Source organism: Thamnophis sirtalis, unplaced genomic scaffold, assembly GCF_051295495.1.
Source record: "Thamnophis sirtalis isolate CommonGarterSnake01/CBP01778 unplaced genomic scaffold, rThaSir2_p1.2 scaffold_3, whole genome shotgun sequence".
NCBI lineage: Eukaryota > Metazoa > Chordata > Lepidosauria > Squamata > Natricidae > Thamnophis > Thamnophis sirtalis.
This window is the reverse complement of record NW_028261383.1, coordinates 42,002,038-42,022,575: the sequence shown is the minus strand read 5'-3', so window position 1 is coordinate 42,022,575 and position 20,538 is coordinate 42,002,038. Positions and strand designations below refer to the sequence as shown.

Genomic DNA, 20,538 nt, shown 5'->3' with positions numbered 1-20,538 from the left:
ACATATCAATGCACGTATATATTTATCTCCCAGTTATATCCACATAAGAGCTGTTCTTGTTTTCAGTTATGATGGAATTAGGGCTCCTCTTGATGTTCTGCTTCCTTTTGAGAGGCAAAATGTTCACCTCAACTCATCTCCATCACCTTACAAGTTGCCTTTTATGTCACATTTTTGCCTCTTCCCAACTCAAGTCTAAAATAATGCAAGTAAAGTAAAATCGTTTAAAAGTTCTAGGTGGCCTTAAAGGGCAACTTTGAGCAGCTCATGAGAATAATAAAACCACAGAACCATAAGAAGAAGAAAACCCCCATCATTTGAAGGAGATTCTTACTACTGATTTTTCTCAAAGATGAAAAGGAAACCAAAGAAAAATCAGGCTCATTATGTAAATCACAGCCCAGTGTAATCAAAAATATGAATGACAATGTGATCCTTCTTAGAATGGATTCTTATGCACTTACCATTTACCTCCGAGTGCCTTGAGATGACTGCCATTTATCCTCTGGGCTAACAAACATATACCAAATATCAATGACTATTCAGGCATGATATTAAAGAATGAGTGAGAGTTACAAGAAGGAAGCGCTGCAGGTTTTAACTCATAGACTCATCTTCACTTCTTTTTCTGGAAATATTGTGAGATAGCAATAGCACATAGCACTTATATACTGCTTCACAGTCCTCTACAGCACTCTCTAAGTGGTTTACAGAATCAGCCTATTTATCCCAACAATTTGGGTCCTCATTTTACCCACCTTGGAAGAATGGAAGGCTGAGTCACCCTTGAGCCTGGTGCTTGAGACTTTGCTTCTATTTTGAAACTAAAACTAATTTCAGTAGATATTAGTCAAGATATGTCAACGGTTGAATGTTTGGGTATCATGGCAAACTGCAGTTAAAGGAAACGGCGGCATCAGAGGAGAGGAGAAGATACAAAATATGGCCCACAGAACCTTATTCTTGTATTTCTGAGTACAACTCAGCATTTGGATGCAAACATTTTTATGTTTTATCCTGCCTTTGTTATTTTTAAAAATAACTCAAAGGCAATGATCATACTTAATGCTCCTTTCTCCTCCTCCTCTTTCCTCCCACAAGAATAACCAGGTGGCGTGAGTTGAGCTGAGAGAGAGTGGCCCAAAAGCACATACTTGGCCTTGATGCCCAAGACACACCATCTTGTGACTTCTAGCCTGGTGCCTTTAACCACTAAATTTGATCTTAGGGACTGTGTCAGGTATGTGTGAGAAATGATGCAATCAAACCAAAGAGGAAGCAGAAAACTGAACCCTAATCAACATTTTCCTTAACATTCACCTATATTGTTTATTTCTCATTTTGTCCTGGAAAAGGTTGGGAGAAGGTGTTTAGGACAAAATGAGAAATAAACTCAACTACTCAACTAATAGTAAAAAACTATTTTTACTTAGTAAAAATCCATGGTAGTTGATTAGCAAGTGTGTATGTGGGTGTGATGATGCATTTGTGTTTTGTAGCCATGGGGGGACTGTCCTGCTATTTCTGTTAATGGAAACTCAGTAAGGGGGTGATAGTCATGTTATTAGATTTATTCTATACATTTTAAAATGCTCTTTTTTAAAAGTGATGGTTACCAATGTTATAATGCAGTCAATACTTCTTGCATTGTTTGGTGATACAATCATAGATCAATTGCAAAATAACTAAAAAGCTACCTCACCTGGGATTTATTCTGGAGTAAACCACTTATGAATGTTGTTGCAGATCAGTGGTTCTTAACCTTTTCTTCACCATGGGCCCCTTTAAATAGCTTTTGTGGCCACGGACAGTGGTCACGGACCACCAAAAAGTAAGATTTAAATCATAACATTTCTTCAAGCCTTCACAAACCCCTTGTGATGACCATGCACCCGCAGTGGTCCTCAAACCACACAATAAGAGTGACTGTTGTAGATAATGTCATCTTATGAAACGAAAGCCGACATAGTTCACAGTGATCCTAGATATCTTGGACCACCCAATTACATGCAGCATTATTATGAATTTTTCTCCATCTTTATGTTCTCCCAAACTGTTAAGCCCCAGCTCCTATAACTCACCAACTGTTACTCAGCAAAGATGGAAGCTAAAGCCTAACAGATCCAAGAAACAAGATTTGGAATTACTGGTCCAGGGTCTCAGGTAATGGAGGACTTCCTTAGATATTCCTTGATACTGGAGTCCTCTACATACAAAGGCGATGGCTTTCTCGTGCATCATTTTCATGACATAAAATTGTTGAGCTGTCAATAAATAGCTGATTGTCAAAGGTTTTCTTTTTTTCTCATGACAAAATAGGAAATAGCCTGGAGAGAATAAAGTGACTAAAACATTTACCATCGTATAATTGAGATTATTTAGAAAGGCTCACCTCCAGTAAACTAGCACAGCAATAAGAAGGATTAGGCACACAAATGTCAAGGCTGAGACCACAATGAGAGGAATGATCCATTCCATTTTGCCACGAGTGGGTCTGTTGGTCATGCTGGAAATATTCTTGTCTGCTGTACAATAAAGCAAACAGCAACAACAAAATAGGTCATTATGAAGAAAATGTGATAAGTAAACAACACTAACTTTTTGCCATTCTATACGCAGCCCAGAAGAGAAGCTGAACTGGGTATGCAGTGCAGCCCAGTAAGGCCGGGATCCATTCAGTGAAGAATTCCCACAGATTTATGGCTGGTACATTTCCTTCTGGCTGAGGATACATCCTTAAACCAACATAGGCAAAATAGAGGATAGATGACTTTTAAAACATTGTCCTACAGATCAAAGAGAGATGTTCAGATGAGTGTTTGGTAAAATCTGGAAATTATGGTGAACACAAATTTTCAAGGAAAACTTCACTGGAAAACAGGCAGAGGTGTTATGAGGTGTTACCCGTTTTGCTTCTTAAAACTTCTCCCCAATGAAGAAACTGTCCCTGGTCTGGATGTTTTTGAAGGCCTGCTCCAAAGGGGCTTCTTCAACATTTTACAAGTGGGAAGGATCTGATTCACTGGTGCTAACGTTTGACCAACAGAAAGGCACTGCCTGCCAATGACTCATTGCCACAGTCCTTGGCATGGATAAAAACGCAACACTGTTTAAACGCAATTGGAATGTCTTAGATTTGTTAGCAGAAGCACTGAAGCCATCATTTTGTGCTTAAACAAGCAAGCAAGCAAACGAACAGGTACTCCTTGACTCACAACTACAATTTGGACTGGGATATCTGTTATAAGTCAAAGCAATTGTAAAACAAGTCAACAGGTGAATGCAACTGATTTTACAACCATTTTATTACAGTTGGGTGACCTTGGGTTAGTTCTTCTCTTTCAGCCTTAGACAGAAGGTAAGGACAAGACACATCTGGAAATATTGCCAAGAAAACTGCAAGAACTAGGAGAAATATTTATAGTATTTATCAATGGGCTTTCTCCTCCAGCCTCATTAGATGAATTGGTTTAACAGCCACAAATGTATTGCTTAATATCTTGGTGTTTTTGGCCAATAAGGCACCTCTTTAAGGATAGGAAACTGTTGTGGTCCTCCTGAGGAGCTGGCAGCAGAGTCGGACAGCAAGGAGGTTGGGGAGGAACATGGGTCAGTCCTGGAGTATGGGGAAGGCTCGGCCGAGGGGTCTGCGTCAGAGGCAGAGATGGGGCCAGGGACATGGGAGTTATGTGCTCCCTCCGGAGCCTCCAGAGTCGGACAGCAGCGAGGCAGAGGAACAAGCTCCCCCAGTTCCCAGTGCGTGCATGCGCAGAGCTGCTGTAAGGCAAGAACAATTAAGACAGAAGGGACGACTTGGGTGTAAGGCTTGGAGGTGATTGGACATAAAGTAGGAGCAAAGGCACATGAGCCATTGCAGGAAGCAACTTGGTTCATACTGGTCAGTTTACCTTCTGAAACTCCGTTTTGACTCTTTGCTCCATGTGGCCCTGCCAAGCTAATTGCCAATTACGTCTTTGACAGTGTTTCAAGGAAGATAAAGGTGGGTGCTTATCAGCCTTACCCTGAAGGACTTTGGCAACCTACTGTAGGACTCTTTCCAACTATTTGGGACTCATTACGGGCTGCGAATGAACATAATTCATAGCCTTTGAAATAAAAAGAGAGTTTTTGGGACTAAGCATGTGCTTTTTACTGTATCAGGCCTAGGTCAGAACAGACAAGCCTAAGTCAGAACAGAAACTTTATATGTGTGTGTTATATGTGTGTGTGTGTGTGTGTGTACATCTATGCATCTATAAGACCAGTTTACCTTCCACTTTAAATCTTAATAAATATGCATCACACTGAATGTAAATATGGTATTCAATGATTTGCAATTTTTATCTTGTGAAATTGATATCACAGGGAACATGGAGAGGACATAAATTAATTTACAAGAAAGAGCATTAATAATTTTAGCTGGGGCACCTGATGCAAAAATAGTCTCGTGCCCACATTTGCCAGCAAGTTGATTAAGTGACCTGGTTTTTTAAACCAACCAAACTCAGTTCCAGGACAAACCCTCTTTTCACTCTACTAGATGGTTCAAAAGAAGGACATAATAAAGAAATAATAAGAGGAAAGTATGAGGAACAATGAGAACAACAATATCCACTGCAATCGCTTTTGCAAATCCTCTACATCTCTTCATTAGTATGGCAGTAAAGTAAATTTACTAATTAATAATAATAATAATATTAATAATAACAATAATAATAATAATGATAATAATAATAATAATAGTCAGTGCATAATAATTATAAATAATAATAATTATTATAAATAAATAATAAACTAATTTCACAAACTGAGATGCAGAACCCCCAAATCCATTTTACCTGGAGAATCAATAAGGCACAAGGGCACATTTTTATGCTAGAAGTAACTGCTATAATGCAACACATGTAAAATATGCCCCTTTGTACCCATGGGAATGCATACGACATAGAATCACAAGCCATGGGCTCAGCTGGACTTTATCTTAAACCAAGATACCCACCTCACTCTCTTAAATTTATACAGCTTTACCCACATATAAAACTTTATTGAAACGTTAATTGTATTGTGAAATCTTATCCCGTGACGGCTTGTGATTTTCGATTTTGTTTTCAAACACACCAAATCTTAGCAGAGAAATATAGTTGTTCATTTATGAAAAGCAGGATATACAGACCAAGCAGAAACAGAAAACAACATTGCCATCGGCTTATAATATATTAATGCTTTTATAATAATAAAAATCATGTAATTGTTACTCAGAGCAGGCAATAATTAAAACGAATACAGGTAGTCCTTGACTTACAACAGTGCATTTAGACTCCATTCAAAGTTAGAACAGCACTGGAAAAAGTGAGTTGTGCCAGTTTTTCACAATTACAACCGTTGCCTCATCCCCGTGGTTATGTGATCAAAAGTCAGACACTTGACAACTGAGCCATATTTATGACTGTTGCAAGGGTCCTTCTGACAAGCAATGAGAAGCCAGATTCACTTTGTAGCCATGTTGCCAGCTTAACAACTGCAATGATTCACTTAACAACTGCAGCAAGAAAGATCATAAAATGGGACAAAACTCCCTTAATAAATATCTCACTTAGCAACATAAATTTTGGGCTCCGTGGCAGTCATAAGTTGAAGACTACCTGTGCAATATTAAAATCAGTGAAAAGAAAACCTAAGTAGAATAAGCAAATTCTGGGGGGGGGGGGAGAAACTCCACCGATTTTTCAATTAAAAATTACAAAGCTTTGTGAAGTCAAATGATTTTGAGTGGATGATTTGCTAAGAAACATCAGGGAGAATGTTAGTCAGCTTTGCAAGAGAGGTTTAGGTGGAAAAAGCTTTGCAAGAGAGGTTTAGGTGGAAAAAGAATGTGGTTATGAGTAAATACACAGCAGAGTCTTCATGGCCACAATCTGCAATACAATGACCACAGTAACTTTGCTAAGCAAGACTATGGTTCTAGTGTCTCCTGGCCAATGGAAGGAAGTGTTTCCATTAGGGCCTGTTATCCAAAGGTCATAGGTTAGGCAGAAAGAAAACACAGGTGCTAGTAACTTTAAGTAACTTTATCATCGTCCTTATTATTGTCATCCAGGTTGAAATTAAATGCAATATTAAATATTTCTTATTAGGACCTTATTAGAAGGTCCTTAAAATAAAAATACAATACAATAGCAGAGTTGGAAGGGACCTTGGAGGTCTTCTAGTCCAACCCCCTGCCTAGGCAGGAAACCCTCTACCGTTTCAGACAAATGGCTATCCAACATCTTCTTAAAGACTTCCAGTGTTGGGGCATTCACAACTTCTGGAGGCAAGCTGTTCCTCTGATTAATTGTTCTAATTGTCAGGAAATGTCTCCTTAGTTCTAATTTGCTTCTCTCCTTGATTGGTGGAAACTAATTGCCTCAGGTGCCTTGGAGAATAATTTGACTCCCTCTTCTTTGTGGCAACCCCTGAGATATTGGAACACTTCTATCATGTCTCCCCTAGTCCTTCTTTCTATTAAACTAGACATACCCAGTTCCTGCAACCATTCTTCATATGTTTTAGTCTCCAGTCATCATCTCTGTTGCTCTTCTCTGCACTCTTTCTAGAGTCTTCACATCTTTTCTGCATCGTGGAGACCAAAACTGAATGCAGTATTCCAAGTGTGGCCTTATCAACGCATTATAAAGTGTTATTAACACTTCACGTGATCTTGATTCTATCCCTCTGTTTCTGTAGCCTAGAACTGTGTTGGCTTTTTTGGCAGCTGTTGCACACTGCTGGCTCATATTTAAATGGTTGTCCACTAGGACTCCAAGATCCCTCTCACAGTTACTACTATTGAGCAAGGTACCGCCTATACTGTACCTGTGCATTTCGTTTTTCTTGCCTAAATGTAGAACCTTACTCTGGTAACGATTACTCTGGTAAAGTTAAAATCAAAGTAAATATTGAACATAGTCATATAAGCAATGAATTTCGAAGAGAGGATAATTTTCATAAATAGTTCAGATTAAAACAGTTGTGCTAGCAAAGAGTTTTCTTTATGACACAAACCCAGAAAACTGATTTTTGTATTAATTACATTGTCAGCAATATAATTTCAAACAGAATCCACATATTTCCTGCTATAAACATGCCCTAAGTTTAAAAAGATGGCCAATAAAGCTATACAAAATATGCAGGAGAATAGGATTTGATGAGAGGATGACTAGAATTTGGAAAAGACAAATGAAGGAGATATTAGCCATTAGCAGACAATACCTAATAATGGAGGATGTGATGTCTTAAAAAGCTCTGCAGATTAAAAGATTAAGTAATGTTTTATTAATGGTAGGCAAACTATTGTGAAGGATCTTCCAAATATCTGTGATCTGTGATCTTTACCTTTATTCCTATAATTCAAGTTAGCTCACAATTTGTTCACTTTATAATTACATTAGTCATTCCCAAAGGTCTGTTTATCATCTGTAGCACAGACTGGTATTTGTAATACGCTCTGTTTATTTGCACAAACTAAAGACAACATCTGGTCCAAAGCAATACAAGTTGAAACCTTAATTACTGATAATTTTCTTAAATGTGCCAGCAGGTAAAAATATGAAGACACCTTAAGGAAGAGTAGACCAGAAATAGATGCTATAATACACTCCAAATGTTTTGCTATACATTCTCTTATTTTTAGCTGCAATGTCTGAGATCAAGGTGACTTGATTCTAAAACGCCTAGAAGATATCAGACTTGAATGAGCTTATATTCTTTAGTCACATAAATTTATTAAATTTCTATAGTGCCCATTCCACCTAAGGGAATCTGGGTGGTTTACATCATCATTCTGATTAAAGCTATAAGTAATTAAAGCACTGAGTAGTTTTTAAAAAGTATGATTTTATGAATGTATGATAAATCTTTTATGGGTTTTGAATTATAAAAATGCAGCAGCATTGCTATTCAAGCTTGAAATCTGAAATGTTCCAAATGTCTTAATGTGATAAAAACATTCATTCCTTCATTTCACTCAGTAGAATGAAATGAGTAGGAGAACAGTGTTGGAAATTCGTGACCCACTTGGTATTTTTCTACCTTCTGCTAAACAGCTGAGTTTAAATGATTAAGAATGAATAAAGTCTCTACATGTAGAAAATAGCGTTAGAATATTCCATATATTCATCTTCCAGTTTAGGGGACTCTCAATTTATTCATTCATTTATTTGTATGTATGCATGTGACCTAAATCCCTGGATTCACTTTAGGTGGAAACAAAGACCTATATGAATAGCTAAGAATTACTTACTTATTTACACAAAATGTTTGTGTCCTCTTTCATAAACTCTAGGTAGTTAATAACAATAAATAATTTAAAACAATAAATGAAAAATCCTTCCTTAAACCTGGTGTAAAACAATTAAAATATCTGCATGCCCAAAATTTCAATCCACAAATGTTTGCTGAAAATCCCAGTTTTTTGTTGCACCGAGAAAGACAAAAACTGATGGACATTTAGAAGTCAGACAAAGACCACTTTTTAAGACACACGGTTCTAGGAGGAAGAGACTGGTTCTGAAAAAGTCTGGTTGTGGCTCTCCTTCACAAGCTCCGTAGAGGTAATCACAATGTCTCTTCTGAATTCAATAAACACGAAGAACAGATTCTATTTGGAGAATATTCTGCAGGTAAGCTGGGCCCAAACCATATATGGTTTTATGGTTATCTCGAAATTTCCTCAGAAAATCACTAGCAACCAATGTAAAGCTGTAATATGGTTGCCATTCTGCTGCAGGCTTCTCCCATCAGCACCATGTCTTTGATCATATTCAAAGCAGCCCTGAGTAGAGTTCAATGCAAATCTGTAATAGTGTGAGTAACTTTTACTAGGACCTCCCAGTCTAACAGAGCACAGCTGGTAGACCAGCCAGAGTAAGGCAGAAGCTGTCCAGGCCTCAGACTTTCCCTCAGGGGTGTCAAACTTGTGGCCCGCGGGCCAGATGCGTCGCAGTTTGGACACGCCCACCCTTGGTTTAGCGAAGGGGGGGGAAGGTCACGATACGTCATGTGACGACAACATGATGCCCCAAGTTTGACACCCCTGCCAATCTAATAGAGTCTGTAAATCCAAGAAATCCCCAAATTGCAGATCTGCTTTTAGGGGGAATGATAATCTACTAAGAATCTGTACAAAGGACTCCAAATGTTTCCTTGACAATAGCAACTCCATGTTACTGGGATTTAATTTTAACTAGATTTGTTCCATGTGTCTCCTTACTGCCTTGGGACATCAGGTAAGGACCTTGTTGTATTTGCTGCCTAATCTGGATTGGAGATATATAGTTCATTATCTTTAATATTGATGACTCGAACCCCATTCATTACTTGCCCCAGTAGATTCAGATTAATGTTAAAAATGGGGGAAAGAGTTAAACTCTATGGCATCATATATAGTAGTGGTCAAGAGTCTGAAAACTCATTGTCTAATAAACCCAGTCAAGGACTGGAACCACTACAATGGCCCATCATCTACACCTCACTTCAGTGGGAGATTAGGGGCAATAATATCAAACACCACTGATAGCTCTAATAGGACCAGAAAAGCTGCATTTCCTCTATTCAATGCTGAATAAAAAGGAATAAAATAGTCTACATCTCAGGTAGTCCAACCACTTTTTCCATTATCTTTCCTTAAAAAAGAGAAGATGGAATAATGTAATAGTGTATAATGTCAAATCAAGAGATGGCTTCTTTAGGTGAGAGAAACGCCACTGCCTCCCTGTTTTCAGAGGCTGTTAACAGATGTTTTCATTGTTCTTTAAAGTGATAGCCAACCAATTTGACGCCTACTGCCATTTCCATGCGTCTTATCCTTCCAAACATTAGGAAAGTATGTACATGTGTGGAATGGAGTTTCCCTTTACACTTGGATGGGAAGTCCCTGGCTTATAGGTCTCAGCTGTGAGAGCTTCATCTTTGAGAAGTATGGCGAACAGTTGCCTAAGTTGCTTGCTGGCATTCCAGATGGAGCACCCCCAAATAGGTATATATTTCTATCCCTATCTGGCTATACATACACACACTATAAACATGCATTTTGAAAGAAAGGCTGAGAGAAACTTAACAAGACATTTACATTGGTGGCCATGGGTGTGTCAAGACTGACACGCACTTTCATCTACATTTTGCTTTGCTCACAGCCTGGCAATGAAAGGGAAGGGTGGAATGGAATACCAATGAAAGGGTTGGGGGAATGGCATCCAAGTATCCCTCAGTTCCCTTGAGACATTGCTTCCATTTCAAGGACACACTGAGGAGGTGTCCCATTGTGGCTGGCAGGTTTCCATAATAAAATGAGCAGAAGTGATCAGTGGACGGGTGGACGGTAGGGAAAGGGCGAACTATGCTTGCTTTTGCGTGGGAAATCCAGAGCTGGTTTTGCTTCTTCTGGGCCAATGTGATTTATTCAGTAAAGTTTATACTCTTGGTTAAAAAAAAAAAAATGTCCCAGAAGTTTCTTTTTCTGGATTCTCCAACTGGACAGTTGACAGGGTGACAATTGTTTTGTTTTGTTTTTAAATCTGAAGTATTTTAGCAAGCATAGCAAAGTGCATTAAAAGATTCTTGGAGAAGTTGCTCCCAACATGGGTCCATCACCGACAAACCTCTAAAAAAGCAGCCTGTTGTAGATTGTTTTTAAAAAATGTGTAAAATATATAGAAAAGCTTGCATGTTTCTACTTCTCTGCCTTCCAACAACTTTGCACAGCAATAAAAGCTTATCCCTTTTATTTTTCAATTTTTAAATAAAGGCAATTCAGAAGCAAAAACATCCTGTATAGTTTTTTTTTTTTTGTAAACTTGCCCATTTTTAAAGGGTGAGGAAACTAGAGTTTTGCTAAGGAATGCAAACACTTTTTGATGGCATATGTCACTGCTACATTAATTCAGTTTGCCTTTTGCTGGCTTGGAATTCATCCCAGGAAAAGAATGGAGGAGAATGAATATACGTTTGTTTGTATGTGTAGACACACAAACACATACACACTGAGAGACAGAGTTTACGTCTCAAGAGCATTCTACCTAGCATAGCCAGAAACAGAATAACAGAGTGGGAAGGGACCTTGGAGGTCTTCTAGTCCAACCCCCTGCTTACCCACCAACACTGGCAACTGTTTTCAGCCAAGTGAAATTAGTAAACTTTTTGATGGCAATTAGATCCTTAAGAAAACTGGATTCAATAGTTTTCACCAACTTGGATAATTATCCAGGATCATTAAAGATCCCCTAGCATTATAAACAAAGACGAAAAAGAAATTAGCTAATCTAACCCTCAGAGAGTCAAACATGAATTTATTCCCCATCCATATTGGCCCTTAAGAGAGCACTTGTTCAATGCAGAAAACCATCATGAAAATATTTCCTTGAATAAAAACTTCCCTCGATTATACCTGGTTACCCCGAAACGGAAGGGGAGTAAATAAACTTAATTCAATGGGAAGACAGACAGAGAAAAGGCATGAAATGAGAGACTGCTAGAATCCAAAATACACCAAAGTATATACCCCATTCCCCCCCACCCCAGAGAACCCTCTTCAAATATGATATTCTGTGTCCTAATTAACAAACAGTGAAATGGAAACAGCTCAAAATGCGGTGGCTTCCATCACCGCAGAAACCATTCAATTTAATCTGAGATGTTTTAAAGTTAATACTACTCTACTACTGTAGTATTATGCTGCAGTATGCCCTAACAATTCTGCAATATGAAAGGAAGCCATAAAATAAGCTATTGCTTGTTGAGTATGGCTCTCGTTTCCCTGTACACCTTAGTATGTTTTTCCTGTTTCGACTGGCATCCCGTTTTCCCCCTTTGTAGTGTCATATTATGTGTACACAGTCTGCCAGCAAAATCTGGTCTGATTCTTTTGTTTACCTACATGCAAACTGGCATCTACAAGCTGCACTGCAAAAATATTCAAGAATGACAAGAAATTATAACTTAATAAATCTTGCCACATATGGAGGGAGAGGGGGACCCCCTCCATGCACAGATGCTTAATTATCCTAATGAGGTTATCTCCAAAGTTTTTTTGCACAAACTCCAGCTTATTTGAAATACCGTACTGCAGTATTTTAAATACTATGCTGACATCTGAATAGACCAGATCCCTGATGGCGAACCTTTTAGACACCGAGCGCCTAAACTGCGCTCACACACATGCCCAAACTGAAAGGTGTGCCCGTGCATGCGTGGACATATGTGAATACATGCATGCATGAATGTGCACATGCGCATCCGTGGGCATGTGCACATGCACAGCAGAGACCTGAAGACCAGCTGGCCAACAGGAGGTGGGGCATCCCAACACCAGCAGCGCGGCAAGAGATAAGATCTTTTTTTGTGTGTGAGCTTCTATTTCGTCGTTTGTAGGGCAACAGAAGTTCACAAAATAAACGCCATTGAGATGTGACCTAAGGCAACGGCGGAAGTGCCAGCAGGGAGGGCTCTGCGTGCCACCTCTGGCATGCGTGCCATAGGTTCGCCATCACGGACTAGATCCTAGACCAGGGGTGTCAAACTCAATGCCCATTTTCACTGACAGAAGGAAAGAATATTATGTTGTTTGCCGCCTTGAATTACTTATTACTTAAAATAATAAAAGATGGGATATAAATAAATAAAACAAAAATAAGGTTGATAAGACAGTGATAGTTTTTCACAAGGACAACCAGGCTGCAAAGGGCTGTTTGCCAGGCACTGTTTAAAATACATTGAGTCTTAACTCAATAGATAGATGAGGTTTTCACCAGATACCTGTGCTAATTTGGACACTACATTTTTCTGCGTGCCTCCCCCTACACCCATCTTCTTTCTTTTGGGAGGATATCATCTTAAACTCAGGATAGTAAATATGCCAATGTCAGTGACTATAATGTGCCTAACCTGTAATTATTATTTAGCACTAAAGCCCTACTCAAAATTTATGATTCTCATTTTCAACCATTCCAAACTCTTCAACACATTGACTCCTTCATGAAATTTCAGATACGAATGAAGGGGAATTTCAGATTGTTCATTACTCCGCCAAACATTATATGAAAATTAACACATACTATTTTTACTCATAATAATAAGAACAACATCATTGACCCCCTTGACTCTGGAGGGTCACCATTAACCATTTTGGAGAAACCTGATCTAAAATGTCATCAAATGGCTTGTACTTTTCCAGCTAGAAGCAGAAACTCTAACAAAGAGGGGGAGGAGGGGGGGCAGCAATTAGTTCATTACAAAACAATCTGCTCTGCCCTCTGCAGGTTCATTAACAGTGGTGCAAATTTTGCTTACATTCGTTACAATTTGCATGCATAGTAACAAAGAATGGGTTGTAAACTGAGTGCACGTTTGCTTTTTGTCAACCCTGAAGTGACGTCGGCTGAAGCCATCTTGGAGGCTTCAGGGTTGCCACACAACGGTGGGAGGGAGGGAAATAGTTAGATGGGGTTTTGTAGCCTAAACAATAAAGTTTTCCTGTGGGAACCAAGGACATTCTCACAGGTGGCTGGTCAGTGGAGGACTGAGTAACCTAGCAACAGGACAGCACCTGGATTGGACAGCGTGATCAGTGACTTGTTGGGGGGGGGGACTTTTACTTTTAATCAGGTGAAAGCTGCAGGAAAATTCAGAGTCAGCTTTCAACAGTTGTGACAATATGAAGTATCGAATAAACTGAGGAACCTGTCTGCCTCAAAGTTCTGTTTTCTATGAGTACATTACATGAACACTTGACACTTCTTTCATATATTCTGTCTTGATGCCATTTCATCCATGAATCCTCAAAGTATGCCTTTAGTTAATTATTACTAGGAATTGAGCATGCTCTGCTCTACAGAATCAAAACTATACAATCTTTTCCCTGGAATCATGTATTTACTAACCCTATCCACCTTTGTCTTTTAATAATTAGCCAAGCATTCCAAATTATTTGCTAGATTGACCAAATTATTTGATTTTATTTGGAGTTAAAGGGACGTGTGCGTCTTTGAGCAAGACTCAGAAAAAGGTGCTTGGATGCCAGAGTCCATAGGTCATTTTCATACCCAATGCTTTTAGAAGAACATCTGGTCTCCTTGATTTGCCCTTCTTCAAATCCATGAACATCCTTCCAAATCTATTTTGAAAAGCAAATTTTTTTTTTGCAATTCCTCACCCAAGAAGAATAGCTCAAGTGTTAGACCTCTTTTCAATACAGTTCCTTGTTTAGTTGAATATTAAGAACTTGTTTATTCTTCAGGATCGAATCTGGGCAGTCACCCGGACCAGAGGATTAGTCTTCTGACTTGTGATGGAGTCCATTTTCAGGGAACTTCTCTGTACTGGAATGTATGCTCACTTATTCGATCTTCCATGAATGTGCCTGCCTCTTCCAATGTGGTGGTCCAATAATCTTCCTGTTTATTTGGAAGTCTTCCCTCTTTTAATTATAAGTTTTTCATTTATTCTAATCTATCTATGCTTCAACATCCCCTTTAATACGCACTCACAGTTTACCAGCCTACTTGTCGATCTAATTGTAGAGAAAAAAATGGCAGAATCTTGGGGAGGCGTCAAAAGAGGAATCAGTCTAAAGTCTCTATGTAGCCACAAACAGACTAATTACCTCCACACGACCTATTAGATCTCACCGGTTAGGCCTCCTCCGAGTCCCATCTGCCGGTCAATGTCGACTGGCAACTACGCGGAGGAGAGCCTTCTCGGTGGCAGCTCCGACCCTGTGGAACGATCTCCCCGTGGAAATTCGTACCCTCACCACCCTCCAGACCTTCCGCACAGCCCTCAGAACCTGGCTATCCCGTCAGGCCTGGGGTTAAGACTACAACCCGCCCGAATAGTATGAATGTTGTGTTTTAATTATGTATTTGTCTTATATGTTAAAAGTTTGTCTCCCCCCCCCCCCTTTTAAGTTGTAAGCCGCCCTGAGTCCCCCCAGGGAAAAGGGCGGCATATAAATAAACTTTAAATGTAAAAAATCTAAAATCTAAATCTATGTTCAACCCATCTTGAATTCCATTGACCCTATCTAATGCCAAGATAATACCAACCATCAGCTGAGCTGTTCATAAGCATGATTAGTAATAAATCAGTTTAATCAGAACTTCATGTGTGATCCTGATCTTTCACGCTTGACAAATTTGGATTCTATTATTCACAGCATGGTCTTTATTTCTTTGGTGTTGGATTTTTGGGGACAACTTGCTCAATTTTTAAATATTATTATTTTCTCAAATGCAATATGTTATCCATTGTTAATCTAAATGCTTAAGTCTATTATTTGGTAATAAGATAAATTACTAAAATAAAGGCTGTTTTGTGAAAAGAATATTTGTATCATACAGAAATAACACCATATTTATGACACAATACTTTTAAGAGGAAACCTGAAATGAGAAAAGGCTTAAGCCACACAAATAACTGATTAGGAGAAACTGAAGAAGTATATATAAAGCTTCAGAGTTTTCTGACCAGCAAATAAGTATGTGCAACTTTTATTATTATTACTCTTTATCTTGGATCAGCGAATATATGAAATAAAAATGAACTATTTGGAACACAGTATGGAAATTAGCTTCTATTACAAAATATATGAACCCCCTGATTTGATAACAGTTGAAAAGCACTGGTGTTAATTTTGTTAATTGTGTTTTAATGATTTGAAAACAACCCAACCCACTTCCACCAAAACAACTCACCTGGGTAAATGGTAATAAATCTGTTATCTTTTGGTAAAGATGTTGATGCTGTTTCTGGTCTTCTTGGAATCTCACCAGTGTATTGTTCATGAATGAATAGTGTCGGCACTTGGGTGGATCTGACTGTATTGAACGCAGTGTCTATTCCTGTAAGTCCTTCTCGGCTTGCAGGAGTCCTACCTGTTGGTACAATATTTTGGCTTTGCTCATGATCAGATATAGTTTCATTTCCTCCCTGCTCCATAGTTCTGTTGGGAGAAAGAGTGGTGTTTGCAGCTTCACTGTTATCCTGTGTTTCAGCAGCTTCGGTCACCCCACTTTTCTCTTTTTTCTCGGAATCCTTTTCTCTCTCTTCTTCGTGCTCTCTTTCGCCATCCTCGCTTTCACTTTTTTCATCTTTCTCTCCATCCTCAGCTCCTTCATTGTCTTTTGGGAGAGCAGAATCACTGTCTGGTGCTGGAGAAGACAATGCCTCGGTGGTAGCCACCACTGGCCTGGCCGACTGTTTATTAGTCGAGGCAGAGGTCGGGAGCCGGGTTGGCCACACCGTACTAGGGAAAGAAGAAATACCACTGCTACTAAATCCTAGACCGGCCAGTAAGGTGCTAGTGACCACGGAAGCCACTGTAGCCTGGCTCCCGCTAGAGGAAGGCCCCATCCCCGTTGCCATGGAGACAAAAGAAAAGGGGAGGCCTGAGGAAGTCCAAGTAGAAGACCCAGAACTGATGGGAGCCATGTCGGCTGAAGGTGCTGGAGAAGCTGTCGGCTTGAAGAAATCACGAGGGGGAACAAGAGAAGAAAACACAGCAGAAAGAGCATCAGTAGAGGTACCTGACATGCTACCTCGGCTCTTTTTTCCTTTTGTTCTCTTTTTCTTTCCAACCACTCCATTCTGCCCATTATTCTGTTTAAATAAGACAAGTATATTTCAACAGTTATAGTTAAAGCTAGCTGGCAGCAAGTCAAAATTTACAAGACAAACAACACAAGAAGACATAAAACTGCTTATTATGTTTGAAAGAGGCCCTTCTGCTGTCTAATTACAGATACAATTACTTTAATCTAGAAGATTGAGAACATCATCCAAAGCATATTTACTTCAAGTGAAGACCCGCTACATTCCCTGGTTGACCTCAAGGGAAATAAAGCCAGAATTGCAGTCTAAATAAGTCAAAAGAATGTATTTAAGGGAGAGTCTGTCATTTTAGATTGATTGTACATGAATATCTTTTTGCCAAATCTGAGCAACTTTTAAATTACATAAGGTTGCATTATCTTCTATTATAGGATGGTTTCCATTTGTGTTCCATTTTGTAAAATACGTTTATAAAGTATGTGTGGGAGGGATCGATTGTGTTTTTCTCTTTTTCCCGAGCAAGTGTTTTTAGGATACAGTAATTGAATAAATGCCTCCTTAAAAAGGTAGGCAGTTTGTAATATTAAGCTTGAGAGTTTTCTTCAAGTTGCTTTGGATCTTCACTGATCTCACCCTAATATACACCTTTTGGTGTATATTTTGCTGTGTTCATAGCCCCCAATTAAAGAGGAGTCAAATTATTAGGAAGTTGATGCAGTTCCAAAGTAGGAAATGGATTATACTATCAAATTAAGATTGTGGTGGCATGTTCTCTATTATTATTTTTATTTAATATATTGCAATTCCCTGAAAAACCTTGACTTTTTAAAAGAATGGCATGTAGACAGGATTTAAAAAAAGAAACAATAGAGAAGGGGGAGGGAGAATAGTAAAATAAAGTTTGTTATCGTCAAAATCATTAACATGAACAATAACAGATCTCCAAATCTATTTTACTCAACAATCTATAGTGCTATAACCTTATATACTGTAAAGAAATCATTTAGATATGTTGTAGCAGTGGAACTCCAAATTGAAAACTCTCTATTGTTTAAGATGTGGCCTAGACTGGCTGGAAATCCTGAGTGCTGTAGGCCCATTACAGATAATTCTCAACTTATGACCATTTGTCTAGCGACTATTTGAAGTTACGATGGCTCTGGAGAAAGTGACTTATGACTAATCTTCACCTTTATAACCATTGCAGTGTCATTGTGCTCAGGTGATTGCGATCCTGGCGCTTGGCCAGCAGCACTCACTCACAACGGCCGCATTGTCCTGCAGTCATGTGGGTCATTGGCTGGGGTCTTCCCAGTCAGCTTCCAAAAATAAAATCAATTGGAAAGCTGGTAGGGAAGGTTGCATGTCACAGTCAAGTGATGTCCCACTTAACGACCACAATGATTCACTTAATGACCATGACAAAAATGTCATAGAATTGAGTGCGGTCACATGGTGCCTCACTTAATGGTGAATTTTCTGGACCCAATTGTGGTCATAAGTCGGGAACTACCTGTACATTTGGATAGTACCAGATGGGGGAAGTGTGTCCTACAACACTGCCTCTCAAAATCTATTCACTACGCCGACATGAAATATGTGGCTGTGAGTTGCATACGTTTACAGCATCAATAAGGGCAGTTTGGGATGAATTTAAATAAGAATAAACTTTCAGGTTATTTAAATTAATCTTACAGGAATTCCAGTGTCACTAATCATGGCATAAACACAGCTTAATGTGAAAAGATCCATCTTTTCACAATGCTTTGCCCATCTTAATTGAGTTTATAAAAGTGTGATTAAATGAAGCTATGTAATCCATGGTAAGTACCTTGAAAGCATGCTATCACAATTATATTTCAAAGTAGATAAGCTAAGTAATGACCTTGTAGGATAATATCAGAACTAAATCGCTACTAGAGATGTTCAAGTTAATTTTTTAAACACATTAATATGTATATTAATGACTAGATTTGTTCAACCTATTGGTACAGAATAGATAGTCATAAATAGCTAACATGGTAAAACAGCAATTAGAAGGATCAATCAGATGAGCAATTTACACTGGAATGTTATGGACATGCTTTACACTTAAATGTGATAACCTCTGAGATATAAATATACACATATAAATATATACATATATACACATTCTCCAGAGGTTCCTGTTATTGTGTTATCTTCTCTCAAGCTTAATTCTACTCTCTTGGAACATAGAAGAAGATATATTGAATACATAACTCTGGTGCCTTCAGTGAAATGTGAGGAAACTTCTAGATAACCACTAAATGACAGGGTGCAATTCCTAGCTAGCATAGGCCAGTGTTGGTGAACCTTTTCGGCATCAAGTGCCAAAATGGGAGTACAGGCGGGTGGGGGAGCGCCACAAACTGGAAGAGCAGCTCCCTGGCACACACTCGTGGGAGCGCTGGGAACCGGAAGAGCAGCTCCTGGGGGCGCATGCATGCACCGGAAGCTGAGCTTCCCATATCTGGCATGCTCATGTGCACCGGTCACCTGGTCTTCCGGTTTCTGGCATGCATGCACGCACGAAGACCAGCATGTGCGCGCCAGAATCTGGAAGAACAATCGGCAATGGCTGGCGTGCCTGGAGAGATGGCTCTGTGTGCCACTTCTGTCACATGTGCCATAGGTTCGCCATCACGGGCATAGGCTGTGGTATCCAGAACTGTATCCTCAACACATCTGGAGGGCATGAGATTGGACAAGACAGATCAAACATTTTTTGTCACAAAATTTGGGGTTCAAAATAGAACTGAACAAAATTAGTCACCAAATTATCTGCCTGCTAATTTAGTCCACCAAGAACTACCTGAACATAGTGTCATGTTCTTCAGGGCAATCTTTGGCTTACAAAAACTATTTTTATAAAACATTAATTAATAGTCAGAGCACAACGGTTCCAACATGTGTGATCTTGCAGACCTAATGCTAATCAACCAGTGTTGATAGCTCACCACACCCAATTCAAAAATTTGGAATCACAATTCAAATCAGGAAGCCACATTTTATGAGGTATTTATTACACTATGCTGCCACCTGCTGGAGAAGATGTTATAAATGCTTTGTAATCATTTTAGTGAATCATCTCACTTACCACTCCTGTTTTTACTATTCTGGTCCCCTCAAAAATTCGAGTTGTGTTATCTGGAGGGAGGGAGGGAGGGGAAGAGAAAAGAAGGTTTGATTATAAAAATCATAATGTATTTACAAAACATTAATTTAGAAACTATGATCAAGAAATTAAAAATCAAGAGAAAAGGGTGTATTTGTAGCTCAAGGTTGAACTGTGGGGTCCTTAGTGCTCTCAGAGCTTTAAAAATCCAATTGAGACAGTTAAATATTAGAACTACTCATACTGAAGAAAAACAGTAATAATACAAATAAATGATTCTTAACAGACCCATGAAGCATTTTTTTAAAAGTTTACTTTTCCCATACTTTGATTTCTAAAACTCATAAATCCATACAAATGGATTTTTATCCTCAACCAAAACACCTTCTGGTTAATTCTAACCTCCTTTATTTCTCTACCAGCATATAATTTCCATAGCAGACTTTCCTAACCTCTAGATATATTTGGAATTTAGGAAGCTGCAATCTCAACAGATCAAGAGGCCATAGATTGCGGAAATCGGCTTTAAAAAAACCTGGGGCCTTGCTATTTAAATCTGAGTGCCAATTAACTATACAAAACACACAGTGAGACAATTTTAGATAAGTGCCATGAAAGCAATCTTAATGAGTGTAGTACTGTGCTACTTGTTAAGGAGGAGGTTAAGAATAGGAGACGCTTTTGATGCTTACAATATAATGGATGGGTCACTACATCAAGAAGTTTCCAAAAAATATATATCCATAATTTATAAATTCTAAAATTTTAAACAAAAGAAAAAAATTGTCAACTGTGCTTTTTTTACATAAACAAGATTAAAT

The 20,538-nt window shown here is 38.8% G+C and overlaps 1 protein-coding gene across 5 annotated transcripts in view; it reads right to left on the bottom strand.

The window, feature by feature from the left end:
* PTPRG (protein tyrosine phosphatase receptor type G) overlaps positions 1–20,538 on the bottom strand; it is a 722,188-nt gene that overhangs the window by 82,131 nt on the left and 619,519 nt on the right. For 2 of the 5 annotated variants that reach the window (XM_087708785.1, XM_087708788.1), the window contains exons 11-13: positions 19,700–19,749; positions 15,726–16,629; positions 2,393–2,525 (exon numbers count right to left, since the gene is read on the bottom strand). In XM_087708785.1, coding sequence (XP_087564911.1) covers positions 2,393–2,525; positions 15,726–16,629; positions 19,700–19,749 — 1,087 coding nt within the window. The remainder of the gene's footprint in view (positions 1–2,392; positions 2,526–15,725; positions 16,630–19,699; positions 19,750–20,538) is intronic. The other 3 variants (XM_087708789.1, XM_087708790.1, XM_087708786.1) reach the window with 2 other exon arrangements.